A 13,955-nucleotide genomic window follows, 5' to 3' on the forward strand; every position below is an offset into this window, starting at 1 on the left:
GTGTTCAGAACCCATCATGAATGTTTTGGTATTCGCTGGACAATCCAACGTGCCTATTAAATGTACAATACATAAAAAGGCTGTCACTTTTTAATTATAATATTAACAATGCTAAGGTGCTCAATGCAACCCATAAGTGAGATTAACCAGTTTTGCTTAGAAATACTTTATAAGCAAGAAGAGAGCAATAAAAACATTTACAAAATGTAGATATCTGTTCACCAAAATGTAGACTGCTCTTTTTATTACTGCTGACTACAGCGATGGCCAAAAGTTTTGCATCACCTAGAATTTTAGGATTGAAGCATCATTTAAAAAAAAAAAAAAAACTGTATGAGCATAATTTAGATATTTTACTAAACATCATATAAGCAAACAAACCACTAAACAATATTCGAAAAGTAATGACAAATTACCCTATACATTTTGGGTTTCCATTGGATCATTTTATTTTACTCAAAGACTCTCTTTTCACCTGACATCGTGCAAATGAAAGGGAAAGGAGGTGGTTGATATGCAAATTAGCCATGCGCAGACTTATCGTGCTGTTTTCACAGAAAACACGGGGAAATGTGGTTTCCATTCACAGAGAACATGTACACAATAGAATCTCACCTGGAAATCCATGGTTATCAGATGGCATCTTGTTTGAGTGAAAATCTAAAGCCCAGTAATAAAGCTGTGATTTGTAAATGACTCGTGCCTGGTTGTTTAATAATGTGCTTTACTGCTCTCGCCCAAATTGTTTTTCAAATGTCCATTGGTGGGGTCGCATACTGTTAGTAGTGAATAATATTTCAACTACTTTATCACACAACTTATCAATTAAAGAAAAAAATAAAATGAATGAATCCCATGGTATATAATGAAACTGTCCATCCCAGCTATTGCAGATCACCATGGCTGAAAACCGGCGGAGACGTTGGGTTATAGAGATCTGTCCTAGATACCTTCCACGTACGCTCCCAAGCCTGTCTGAACTGGAATCAGTTTCGAAATGAGTGTTTCCATTAGAAAATGGGCATGGATATACTGTTTTACGTCATGCTAAGAAGTAAATGAGATTTACCCTGCCCCTCTCTGTAGCTGTTATTTTAAGCCACAAACCTGAACTTCTCGAGCTGTTCTCTCAAACATGCTCACGCGTCGCCATTTCACGTATGAATAAACACACAAGGAAACTTTCCCATTAGCAACAAAAAACTGGTGCTGCATAAAATCACCAAAAAAATAAAAAATAAAACTTTAAATGTTTTAAGTATTCAATTTATAATAGCAATAGAACCCTGTAATAGGGCGAGGAGCCTTGTACAGTTATTTAATAACTTTAAATAAATTTAATGTTTAACATTAAACTTTAACTTTTGTATTATGATTTATTATTTATTTAAAAGATGACGAGAGGGGTGTGTGTTTTGGCAGAGGCGAGTTTTAGCAGCTCCTCCTCTGTCAGTGTAATTTAAAAAAAAAAAAAATTGTGCAGAATGTGGCCATTTCATGAATTAATTAGATGATTAATTTGTTGCTAATCGGGAGATGGTCACCTGCTTAAAAGCCTGCAGCTCTCTGCACTCAGGGTGGGTGTTCTGAGGAGGAAGGAGAGTGAGAAATTTAAAATAAAGGTAATGTTGGTAACGATGTGCCCAGCCTGATCTGAATGACATCTATTGTTTTGTGTTTGAGACTTTTTTTTGTTTACTTTTTTCTTTTGCTCTGTGAGCTGTGTTTTTGTTCAATTATTTTATTTATTTTTGTATTTAAATAAACGGCACGTTGCATCTTTTCAACTGCAGTACTACCTTCTTTGTTTTGCCCCCTGCATCTGGCCTGACGTCACCGCAACACCAGTCTGTCACAAACCCTCATGAGAGGGCTTTACTGTCTAGTAAGGCCCTTCTCATTACGTTGAATGCCCTCGTCTTCAGCTCGGGACATTGCATGAGGCGGGCCTTGGCAAAGCCCTCTTTATCAGGTTACATTGCTTAATTGGAAATATAGCTAAAACAAACTGACACAGGACTTTCAGTTAAAATAATGAAATGAAATAAAGTGGTAATTATTTCATGAGCACCCCGAAATGGCAATTGTGACATTGGTCATTGTTTTTTCTGGACTTGTATACTATATTCCTGTTATGTATTGAAGGTTTTCCAAACACCACTGCCCAGGACTCCAGCTTCTTCCACTACCACTGTACCATCAATAGCTGTCTGTTGATCAGCAGCCTGTGCAGTAAAACATATCTCACACTGCAGTTTTTATTCCCCTGTAGGCAGCTTCCGTAAATATTACTTATGACCCCAAGCTGGCAAGATCAGCTCACAATATTATTCTCATCCAAGAGTTTAAGTAATCGAACATCCAGACCATGCATTAAAATAAAACACTTTAATGTGCTCAGTGAGGCCTACATCTTAAATGTATTCTGGAATGATAAGCTTGAAAAAGTGTGTGCTGCAGTGAATTTGTAATTATTTAACAGGACCATGAACTTTTGGGGCTTAATATTCTGTATAGTAAAGGATAATGCAGACACAACTTTTAAAATGTCTTAAACCTCCCAGATCCGTAATTATTCCATTACAGTTGGTTAAGTCAGGCCCACTTTACAAAGAGGAAGTGTTATAACATATTATTGTTTTTTTTGCAATATCTGAATATTGTATTTGTCCCAGACAAGTCCTGTTTATTCACCCAGTATTTCTTCAAAGGGCCTGGAAACCTGTACTTTTATTCTAAAAGTTGGGGTGTTAGCTAAAGAAGAAAGCTGCAGCTTAATTCCCATGGAAACCTTTTGTGATATTAGCAAAAAAAAAAACAATCCATAATAATAAGTATGCAACCTTGGATACACATTCTTCATTAAGCATCTGTGGCTCGTAGGCTAATCTGTACCACCAGACATCACACTGAACTGCAAATGACTGCTTAATATAAGTCAGACTAGAGGAACTTATTCCCCGAGTCTTCCTATAACCCCCAGTGAGAAAATACAAAAGACAGTTAAAACGACTAAATGCCATGTGTGTAGTCATTCACACTCAGCACATTAGGGACAACAACTACCTGTACAGATTGTAATTGACCTTCACTGATAACTTCGATAATAAAAGCTTAAAATGTCACTAGATAGTGTACATTTGACATGGCATTTCTACAAAATGTAGAAAAAAAATAACATTACTGGACTAAGTAGAGGAAGATAACTGCTTTATTCCCCATGGGCAATTTCCTGTGAGAAAGTATAGATTTGTGTTCAGTCTCAGCCCACACCAAATGCATCTGCTCTCTTCAATCTGCAATTACATCTCATTCAGTTCATACCTTCAGAACTTTTCAGGCATACAATACAAGTTACGAATAAAAGTTACGAATGAAAGACAAAGTTATTTTGGGCTGAGTTCTTTTACTATTTTGTGTTTTCTCTTGTGATTTTTGAAAAGTTGACACTGCTCTTGTTTAATCCATAATTGGTAAAAATGGCAATACAGGAACCAAAAAAACAAACATTCTGAATATAAGCCTAATTACACCTGTTGTCCATCAATAAATGTTGAGTCAACATCTGCAGTGGAAGAAAAAGCTGCCAATACAAGTAATATACAGTATCTTCAAAAGTTCCTTGGTGTTCAATGGCATCTAGGGCTAGGTGTCAAAAAAAAAAAAAAAAAAAGATGTCGATCTTGTAACGGAAAAATAGCACTCTTAAAATATATTAAGCTGGAACCAATTACTCTGACACCATCTGTAACTGTGATGGTGATGATGTGCTGCTGATCTGAATTGTGTCGTTTTAAATGGACACTCAGATTGGTTGTATTCCCTGAACAGTTGAGAGCCTTACACACAGCGTGACTCTTATCAAGAACATGAAACAAGTCCTTGATGCAATAAAAAAACAAAAAAAGACACACTGTGAATTTTAAACTGGTCGGACCAGGTCGAATTTCGCCATTGCCCTCCATTATTAATATAATCCGCCTCTACTCAGCTTCCAGCATACTTCAAAAAAAAAAAAAAAAACACCTGAACACAAAGTACTGGTATAGTGCATACTAATACATAATAATCTATCAGTGTAGACATGAATTAATGCATGCTCATGTTTATGTTAGCAGATCAAATTTTTAAACTGTCTGAGTTATATTATTGACATTATTATTATTATTATTATTATTATTATTATTATTAAAACAGTTTACCGATTCAGGAGTCACTGTATCAATAATCATATCGTCAAGAAAAATATCATGATTCATCATGTGAATCAGCACACCCCTAATGGCATTATGTATTACAGCGCTCCTTGATCTTTGAATTATTTATTGTCACATAGATGTACAGCAAATGCAAATAAATTACATAGTTGTTTGTCCCTATTTGAATAACATATAAGTGAGTAGACATCAATAAAGGGGTGTCCTGGAGATAATAAGATAATCCTTGTGAAAGGGTGAGTGGTCCCCAGTCTCAGGCTTGCGGTTGTAAATGTGCTTGTAAATGTCTTGTTATTGTATGAGTTCTGCCTTCTACCTGCCCATGCATGGAAAACCTTTCACAATGACAAATCTATTTTCTAGAGATAATATATGCTTCCTTTGTATTATCAAACAAATACATTTTCAAAAAACTTAAATGTTTGGGTTAATCATAAACTGTGGGACATCATGGTTTTTTCCAAGATTGGTGTTTTGCTTGTGTTTATTATTTTTGCTGCCTGGACAGCTTTTGTATAGGACTAAGTAAGCGATAACTGGAGTCCAAGTGAATAAACACCAAGAGTTTAAGAATGTTAAGTATGTAAGTGAGGAAAACAGCTATGTGCAAAAACACTTGATGCATCCTTTAGTTAGAGCGATTCTGGAAGTGTTCAGGTTTAACGTGATTCGCCAATTAGATGGTTGAAAATGAAGAAGTATGTTTTTAGTTTGTTTTCCAAGTCATATTAGTCAGTTTAAGAAAGATTACAAACAAGAGGAGGCCATTCGGCTCATCTTGCTCATTTGGTTGTTAGTAGCTTATTGAAGGATCCCAGGGTGTCAGCTTCAACAACATTACTGGGGAGTTGGTTCCAGATTCCCACAATTCTTTTTGTAAAAAAGTGCCTCCTATTTCCTGTTCTGAATGCCCCTTTATCTAATCTGTATTTGTGACTCCTGGTCCATGTTTCTTTTTTCAGGTCGAAAAATTCCCTTGGGTCAACATTGTCAATACCTTTTAGAATTTTCAATGCTTGAATCAGATCGACGCATAGTCTTCTTTGTTCAAGACTGAATAGATTAAATTATTTTAGCCTGACTGACTTCCCTTTAAAACCCAGAATAATTCTGGTTGATCTTCTCTGCACTCTTTCCAGAGCAGCAATATCCTTTTTGTAGTGAGGTGACCAGAGCTGAACACAATATTCTAGATGAGGTCTTACTAATGCATTGTACAGTTTTAACATTATTTCCCTTGATTTAAATTAAACACTTTTCATTATTTATCCAAGCCTTTTCTTGGTCTTTTTTGTAGCTTCCCCACATTGTCTAGATGAAGAAATTTCTGAGTCAACATAAACTCCTAGATCTTTTTCATAGATTAGTTCTTCAATTTCAGAGTGAAGTACCTTACACTTTTCTGTATTAAATGCCATTTGCCATGTGTCTTCCCAGTTCTGAATGCAGTCCAGATCATTTTCAATGACCTTTGCTGCTGCAACAGTGTGTGCCACTCTTACTTTTTTGTGTCGTCTGCAAATGTAACAAGTTTGCTTACTAAGAATCTAAGTCATTAATATAGATTAGGAAGAGCAGAGGACCTAACACTGATCCCTGTGGTACACCACTGGTTACCGTGCTCCATTTTGAGGTTTCTCCTCTAATCAGTACTTTTCTGTTTTGTAACATGTTAACCACACCCTAATCCATGTGCATGCATTCAGTTTGATAATTAGTCTTTAATGCAGGACTTTGTCAAAAACATTCTGTAAATCTAAATTTACCATGTCATATGCTTTGCAATGATCCATTATCAATGTTGCATCCTTAAAAAAATCAAGCAGGTTAATCAGACATGATCTTCCTATCCTTAAACCATGATGGCTGTCTCCCAGGTACTGTTACCATATAGGTGATTTTCCATTTTGGATCTTATTATAGTTTCCATAAGTCAATATATAATAGAAGTCAGGCTTATTGGTCTGTAGTTACCTGGTTCGATTTTGTCTCCCTTTTTGTGGATCGTTATTACATTTGCAATTCTCCAGTCTATCGGTACAACCCCTGTCTCAAGAGACTGTTGCATGATCTTGGTTACCAGTTTGTAAACAACTTCTTTTGTTTCTTTGAGTACTATTGGGAGGATAATATCTGGCCCAGGGATTTGTTTTTTTTTTAAGAACTCCTAGTCCACACTTCTGCCTTTGTTATGCTAAAGTTATTTAAAACTGGACAGGAACAAGTCAACATGTTTGTTTGAATGAACCATTACTGTATTGGAAGAACTGTTCAATTCAGGGGCGTCACTTCACAACAGTGAAGCAGTCGTTATTGTACAGGCTTCATTTTTGCAAAGATGTCAACCAGGACATCAAAATCAAGTGTTTTTACTGTCACATCTGCTGCATTTCGTAGATTTTCATGTACTCTTTTTATTTGGTCTTATTTATTTTCTATTTACTCTGCACACACTCTTAACTCAGGGGAGACGTTAGGAGGACAGAGGTGTTATAAACTCCTAGTGGTTTATGTTTGAGCACTGGACAAGCTGTAAGTAAGTCCATATAACCTTTATTTAATCAGAAAGAAAGACACTCAAGACTCATTCATTTTAAGTTTTACGAATCAGAGCAATGCTCCTTCAGTTTATTAAAATGCTTTTAATATTTGGAAAAAGGTAGGTTGATCAGACCTCCAAATTCCAACACATGCAGTCTACAAGCACCCACTCCAATATTTCAGTTTCATTCAATATAACACTCTCTTAAAACCAAAACATAGTTTCAAAACCTTATAGCAATACAACCAATACATGTAAGATATAACAATGTTAGTAATATGCTTACCTCCTATTATAAGGAAAAGTGAACAAAGGAATCAGTCTGGTGGAGATCTGCAAGTGATGTACCACTTCACCCTGTCAAGCAAAGGTCTTGAATGTGGTGCCCCTTTGCGAAAAGTGTGAGTTTTTATAGGATTCGTCTCCATAGGAATACATAGAGAATCTTTATCAAGTCCAATTCTTACCTCTTTGGCACACAATAGTCCAAAAATTTAGACCCCAGTTTTCTAGTTGTGCACTTAGCTTTCCAATTTCCAGCGATAATCAAAGTTTTTTCCAATTTTTCTATGGTGAGAAGACACTCTAACCTTGACGCTGTTTGATAAGAGAACTCCGCTCTTCATGCCAACTATCCCTTCACTTTCTGCCATGACTTCAAGACAGGCTCACAGCAAGTTATAAAGTTTTTACTTTCTTAAAACCCATCTTCTATTTTTTTTCTTAAAATTACTTTTTAAGTTTTTTATTTTTCAAACAATATCCCTTTATGTTGCATCATCTTTTAACTCAGAGTCAAATTAGACAGTTTACTCCCTATAGAACACGATTACTAACTATTTTAAATGTGAACCTATCTTGATGAGAAACAATTTCATGTATATTATTATAACAGGCAGTGTTAAGCATATGGTCTTACACGCACAAATAGTTTATAGTAAAAAACAAGCATATTAAACCTTATTTCAACATTTAACAACATTTTCTTAGGCTAAAAAGGGTGCTGCAGAAACTTAGCATTCAATTCTGGGAATCAAGCCCATCTTGATAAGAAACTGCCTAAAAACTGGCTACTTGTATCAAACTATATCAGTTTCTACTGCATGATTTTATATAAAGAAAATACATAAGTTTCACAATTAAGAATTAAAACTGCATTACGCATTACTTTTGATTACACACTTACACAATTTTCCAAACTAAAGATTATACAAACAATACAAAGGATTATAACACATATTATTGCATTAATACATTTCATTTTAAATTCTCCAATCCATGTCCGGGGTTTCAGCTCACTCCCAGCAAGACTCAACTTCGGTCTCAGGTTCCACTCGGGTAGGCTCAGTGAACTTGACAATAGGCTCTCGAATCCATCGTCTCGCATCACAGGTGTGAGTTGCCATGGCCTTTACTTCGTACCTACAAGACATTTGTACACGCTTAGTAGGGACACCTTCCTCACATTCTAATTTTCCCAGATGCTCCCATTTTACTAAGTGACCCTTTCACAACTCATGCATTCAATCCTATTAATATCTTTTTGGGTTTACATTTAAATGAGAGAAAGAAACACCTACAGAATAACTGCATTCAAACAAGATTCTACAGTGTTTAGCCAAATGACTGCATGCCGGACAAAGTCTGAGCCCAGTCACTGATGACTTGCTTTGGCACATATTACATGCACAATTAACAAGAGGATTATGTTTTAATGTATGTGTCAGGGTTACTTCTGCACCATGTACAATGGTTCTGGATCTGTACACATTGTTACTATACACTTCTTTCTGCTCACATGGAGACACTTTAGAAGGGATGCCATTCATCCAGAATACAGTAGGAGGCCAAAACTTACTGTCTTTCATATCAGCAGGCACCTAACTTGTAGTTAGTTTATCATCATTAGTGGGCAAACTCAATACAACTGAATCTGAATCAGTTGATGAACCATGAGCCTTAGCTACTGAGATTCTCCATACAAAAGGATTCAATGGTTTACTGACCAGCCTAGCTGATTCAGCGTTATTTGCGACATTACCAATTATTTTTCAGTTGCCATTAGAAGCAGATCACTTAAACAAGGATTGGTCATGGAAGTTCGTAAACACGTTTTAAACAAACTTAAAACAGAAAACAGATGTTCATTGCTTTCAGTGGTTACTGGAAAAGTGATGACTACCTTGATGATTTTTAGTAATTCATAGTATGCAATTTGTAATGGTTACAAATCCTCTTACAACTGAAACAGATCTCACTTTGTTCAGAAAGGTGTCTCTTGGCAACAGTAATTTGAGACTGCAAAATAATTTCATCCACAACAATGCCCTGGTAAGAATGTGCAATGACAGAAAGATGCTCAGATTTTAAGAAGTCTCCTGTATCATGATCTGGTGCTGAAATTGCTTTCACAAAATTCTCAGAAAAGCACCTATCAAATTTTGAAAGAAACCTGTCTACTATTTCAAAGTATTCTATTTTGGCCTTCAATTCAAAAGAAAGAAGTGTGCTGCTAGAACTATCCACATTATTCTTTACAATTGTGGAGTCTGTGAGAAACTGCTTCAGTCGTGATGACAACTTCTGAACTCATCTAGACCCCCCCCCCCCCCGACACATTCATTTCTAAAACTGTCTCCATATCATAAGACCGTGCAATAGACTTGGCTGCATCAAAAAGGGCTAGAGAAAGATGTATTAGATCACATGCTTTGTAATTCAGTCCTGGTTGGCTCGATGAGCAAACATGCTTTTGAAATCAAAACATCACTAGGCTGAAGCTGATCTGATATACTGTTGGTGGCACAGAGAACCTGCCCTACAATATGGAGAACAACAAATCTAAAGGACTCAAGTTTGCCTCGTTATCCCATGCTTCAGTCAGTACACCTAAAACTGCAAGCAAACTTCTATAGCAAAGTTTAACTTTTGAAACTGAACGACACCTGTAAGACCACCTGGTTACAGCAGTTTGCTCAAGTGCTAGGACTTGAAGATCCTCAGCTTTTTGAGCCTCAATAAAAAGCTGATACTTGGCCTTGATGTTTGTGTAAAGTGACTTAACTACTGTGAAAAAATAAGAAAGCTCACCAATGTTTCTACTGTGGTGACCAAGAACAAGATTCATTCTAGGTACATGACAATGTATATAGATTGCATGAGGAACCTTTTCCCTTAATCGTGCCTGTACTCCATTAAAGCAACCACTCATAACACTTGCACCATCGTAGCATCAGCTAGACTGGCTGCATCAATCTTCTCCATATGATAACAACCTGTCAAACGTTCCTTAACCATGCTCAGTGAAACTGTAGATGTCAATGGGGATACTAGAGCAGCAAGCAAAATGCATCTGACACTTCATCAATGGAACTTTCACTAACTGCACCTGACACTTCACCAATGGAATTTTGGCTGACTGCACCTGATACTTCATTGCTGGTAGATTCTGTGCATGAATCAATGACCTAAAGAAATCATTTAAAAAATAATTTATTTTGCCACTACAATTCAGTTCATGTCACAACTTTCAGTTGTTTGAAATTTAATATTTAATATTAAAATGAGCAAAATGGAAGTAAAGTAAATTCTGTAATTTAATGTGATTTCAACTAGAAAACAAATCTCTACTGCTGATATACATAAAAGAAAAACTAACAACTTCAAATACATAATTTTTTTCAGATGGAGGATTTAATGGTCTATTGAAAAAAACAACCCTCTATTCTTAATTGTAATGCCATTTTAAATCTCGCAAGCAGAGTCTCCAATAGAAATTAGGAATGTGTTGTCACTCAGTAGTTGGGGCAGGTTTAAAGTATTCAGAACGAATCAATGATAGATACAAGGCAGGGAAGTGGGACATTGCCCTGCTGCGCTGGGAAATGTATTTTTTTGTTTTATTTGTAGGTTTAAGTTTTTAATGGGAAAGGGGTGAAGTCAGCATGAATTGAGTAACCATTTCCACTGTTTTTCTGGTGGTTTCCGGTGTTTATTGTCTATCCACTAATTATTATTATTTTTTTTTTTTTTTTGTATCAGGGGTGCTTTATTGGTTAAAACTGAAAATAAGAAGCCCTAGTTATATGGTAAACAATATCTATCAAAATAGTGCAATTCCGTAGTTATACAGAATTTTGCGTTCATCCGCACTCTTTTCTTGTTTACCTTGTGGTTAAGGTCCTGTTTATTTAATATTTCTTCCTGCTTCACACGGTCCCGCCCCAATCAGACAAATACAGCAAATCAGCAAGCTGTAGAGGTCTGATTGATAGATATGATTTTCATTTTCATCCCAGGTGTGTGCTTTTGGTAACTAATAAGCAAAACAATTAAATTCCTTTATCAACAGTTCATGCAATTCCCACTCACTTTACATGTTTAATAAAATCTATTAATTTGCAATTTAGAGAGGTGACCTTTTAAAATTCTGGCAAGGAAATCTGTGCAAGGCAAAACACGCTATGATAATTATTTCTAATGTTTATCAACTATGTTATTTATGACACTTTTTGCCTTCAAATTCATGTGCAGCAATGTTTGTTCCAACATTCAGATAGTTTCCCGCACTTAAGAAAATAATAATTACTTAATGCCTCTGTTTTTATGTCATGTTGCTAAAGTCTTCTCTCATTGATCAACCAATAAGCACTGATAGAAAGCAAAAAAGGCAGAGATTTGTGACTCATGCCAAAATTAAATCTCAGCCAATGAACATCCAATGATTACACTGACATTAGTGGTGGCCAATAGCGGTTAACAGAAACAGAAGCATTATGATAAAACAGAATGCAAGCAGCACAAACTGAATGAAAGAACATATTTATGCTACTGGACTATGTGAGTGGATGGAATTCATCTGCTTTGGATAAAAAGCAGACGAAATAAGTCCCAGTACCCAGTACCAGCATTAAAATAAGTCCTGGTACTGCCCTGGGTGCCAGTAATTTTATACTCCTTTATATCAAAACGTTCTTATTACATGTAGTCTTATACATTTTCATACATACTAACATTCTTATAAATATTGCTACACTTGACATGGCTTGTTTGATATTCATAGTTACTCCACGTTGGCTGTACATGTTACATGTTCTGTACTTTCCTGTATAAGGAACCGCATTGCTGTATTTAAAAAAAAAAATAAAAACACACACACACAAACGGAAGCAAGTCAGAAGCAATTAAAAATCTAAAAAGAAAGAATACAAAATCGGGGACAATTGCTGGTGGAAAGATCTGGAACAACACTGGATCCAGAATTATCAAAACATTAAAAAAAATAAATTAAAAAAACACAGTATTTGAGTAAGAGCAGTAAGAATCACTTTGAATAATTGTAGTCATAAAAAGGTAAGGTAAGGGAATGGCACAAAAAAAGAACATTTCTCACAGCGCAAATAAAACAAACAAAAAACCTTAAGAAGAATAAAGAGCACAATGGCTTCAGACCTATTGGTACTTAAACAACCATGACTGAAACAAAAGTGGTAAAGTCTTGTAGGATTCCAGACTCGATCTGAGGTTATGAGCCTACTTAAAGTTAAGTTTCTGGAGCATGCTCTTTAAATGCTCAACAACCATAAGAAGTGTACAAAGATATTTCATTTTCATGGTTAATTTAATAGGGAATGGTTGCAGAAGAAAAGCTAGATGGATAGATATAACTGGGATTACTTTACCATGAGAAGGGGAGTATTTCTTTGGTTAATGAAGCTGGCGAGCTACCATTTTTATTTAATCTGATTTAAAATGTAGCTGAATAATTGCAGAAGTAATAGGCTTAAAAAATGATGTGGAAGAAAAATTGCTTTGTCTTGTAAAAACTGATCAGGTACGTGAGGACACTGCAGGAACTTTCTTTTTTTTCCTGCCGGTACACTTCTGGAGTATTTCCAAAACTGCATATTTCCACTATATCTCTTCCCATTAATCATTTTTTAGCTGTTAACATAAAATAGCAGGGCATGAAGGCCTGGTGCATCCCATGTGTTTCAAATCAAATAAAATAGTTTGCACGATCACAGTTTTCATTGTTAGATTAAATTTAAAAATATAATCTCATAACATTAAGCATCAGTGAATGAGTGTGAATTTAGTTAAAGATATTTTTATAGCTAGGGTGGAATATCAAATCAGAGAACAATCTTATTCCTGAGATCCAGTCTGCAAATCAGTAATTAATTAGACCACCGTGATCAACTGGATTAATGGTATATAATTAGACTAGCATAAACATATATTTTGGGCATGTTACCAGTGTAGTGCTTTTAGCAAACCTAACATATTCAATTGTAATCTCCCACTTTACCAGCCCAATCTTTTTTTCTGGTATGACTGTTTTTATCTACTTTTCCTTCCTCTAAATTACTGAGAAACAAATATATTTATTGATTTTCCTTATTAATTTAATAATACTGTATATTAATATCAAACATGCCACATAATGGACATATTTACAACAAACATATAGGAAGCATGATTGTAGAGCTACTATTCAGTTTTTATCATGACAAGAAATTATTCAATTTGTCTCTTGCATTTGATGCAATTTGACCCATGGAACGATATTAATCATACCAAACTGGCACTGGCCTACCCCCTCCAGATGTTCCATGCTTGGAATGTGCAGTTAAAAAATCTAGTGAAGTATAGTACAAAGACATTGTATTGACAACAAAATTCGAGAAAAAGAACATTCCATTCTGGCTGCCAGGTCTTTGTTAACATAGCCAGTGATGGTTGCAGAAATTGCATGATTAACAAATATTGAGAGTTGAGACTTAATGGAGCTCATTAAAATAAACAAAACCAAGTAAGAAAACCAGGGCTGTTTTTTTTTGTTTTGTTTTGTTTGTTTGTTTTTTCACTAGGCTGACATCAGAGTATAAAAAAGCGCAATCGTTCCAGTGCTTTGGACAGTAGAGTGGCAGTTTGGAAAAACCATCATTCCATCTGCAGCTTTGTAGGATTCTTATCATTTTTAACTGTAGAAATGTGCTTCTTTGACAGGCTTAATTGCAGTGTAGTCCTATTGAAATGCAATTAGCTCTCTTTAAAGGCCAAGTCAGGCAAACAAGTGCAGCCTTTGTTTCTGGCAATTACATCATAAAATATTTCTAGAAACGTTTCAGCCTGAGTTTATTGCTGACAGCTTTGGACAGCCACCAAGTAAAACTCACCTATTTAGAGGAGAA

At 35.6% G+C, this 13,955-nt stretch overlaps 1 protein-coding gene across 1 annotated transcript in view; it reads left to right on the forward strand.

Annotated features, from left to right (window-relative positions):
- Positions 1 to 899: 899 nt before the first annotated feature.
- LOC121326690 (polypeptide N-acetylgalactosaminyltransferase-like 6) overlaps positions 900 to 13,955 on the forward strand; it is a 68,954-nt gene continuing 55,898 nt past the window's right edge. The window contains exon 1 of the mRNA XM_041270066.1: positions 900 to 957. Within this exon, the coding sequence (XP_041126000.1) occupies positions 900 to 957 (58 nt within the window). The remainder of the gene's footprint in view (positions 958 to 13,955) is intronic.

Source organism: Polyodon spathula, chromosome 2 (genome assembly GCF_017654505.1).
Source record: "Polyodon spathula isolate WHYD16114869_AA chromosome 2, ASM1765450v1, whole genome shotgun sequence".
Taxonomy (NCBI): Eukaryota; Metazoa; Chordata; class Actinopteri; order Acipenseriformes; family Polyodontidae; genus Polyodon; species Polyodon spathula.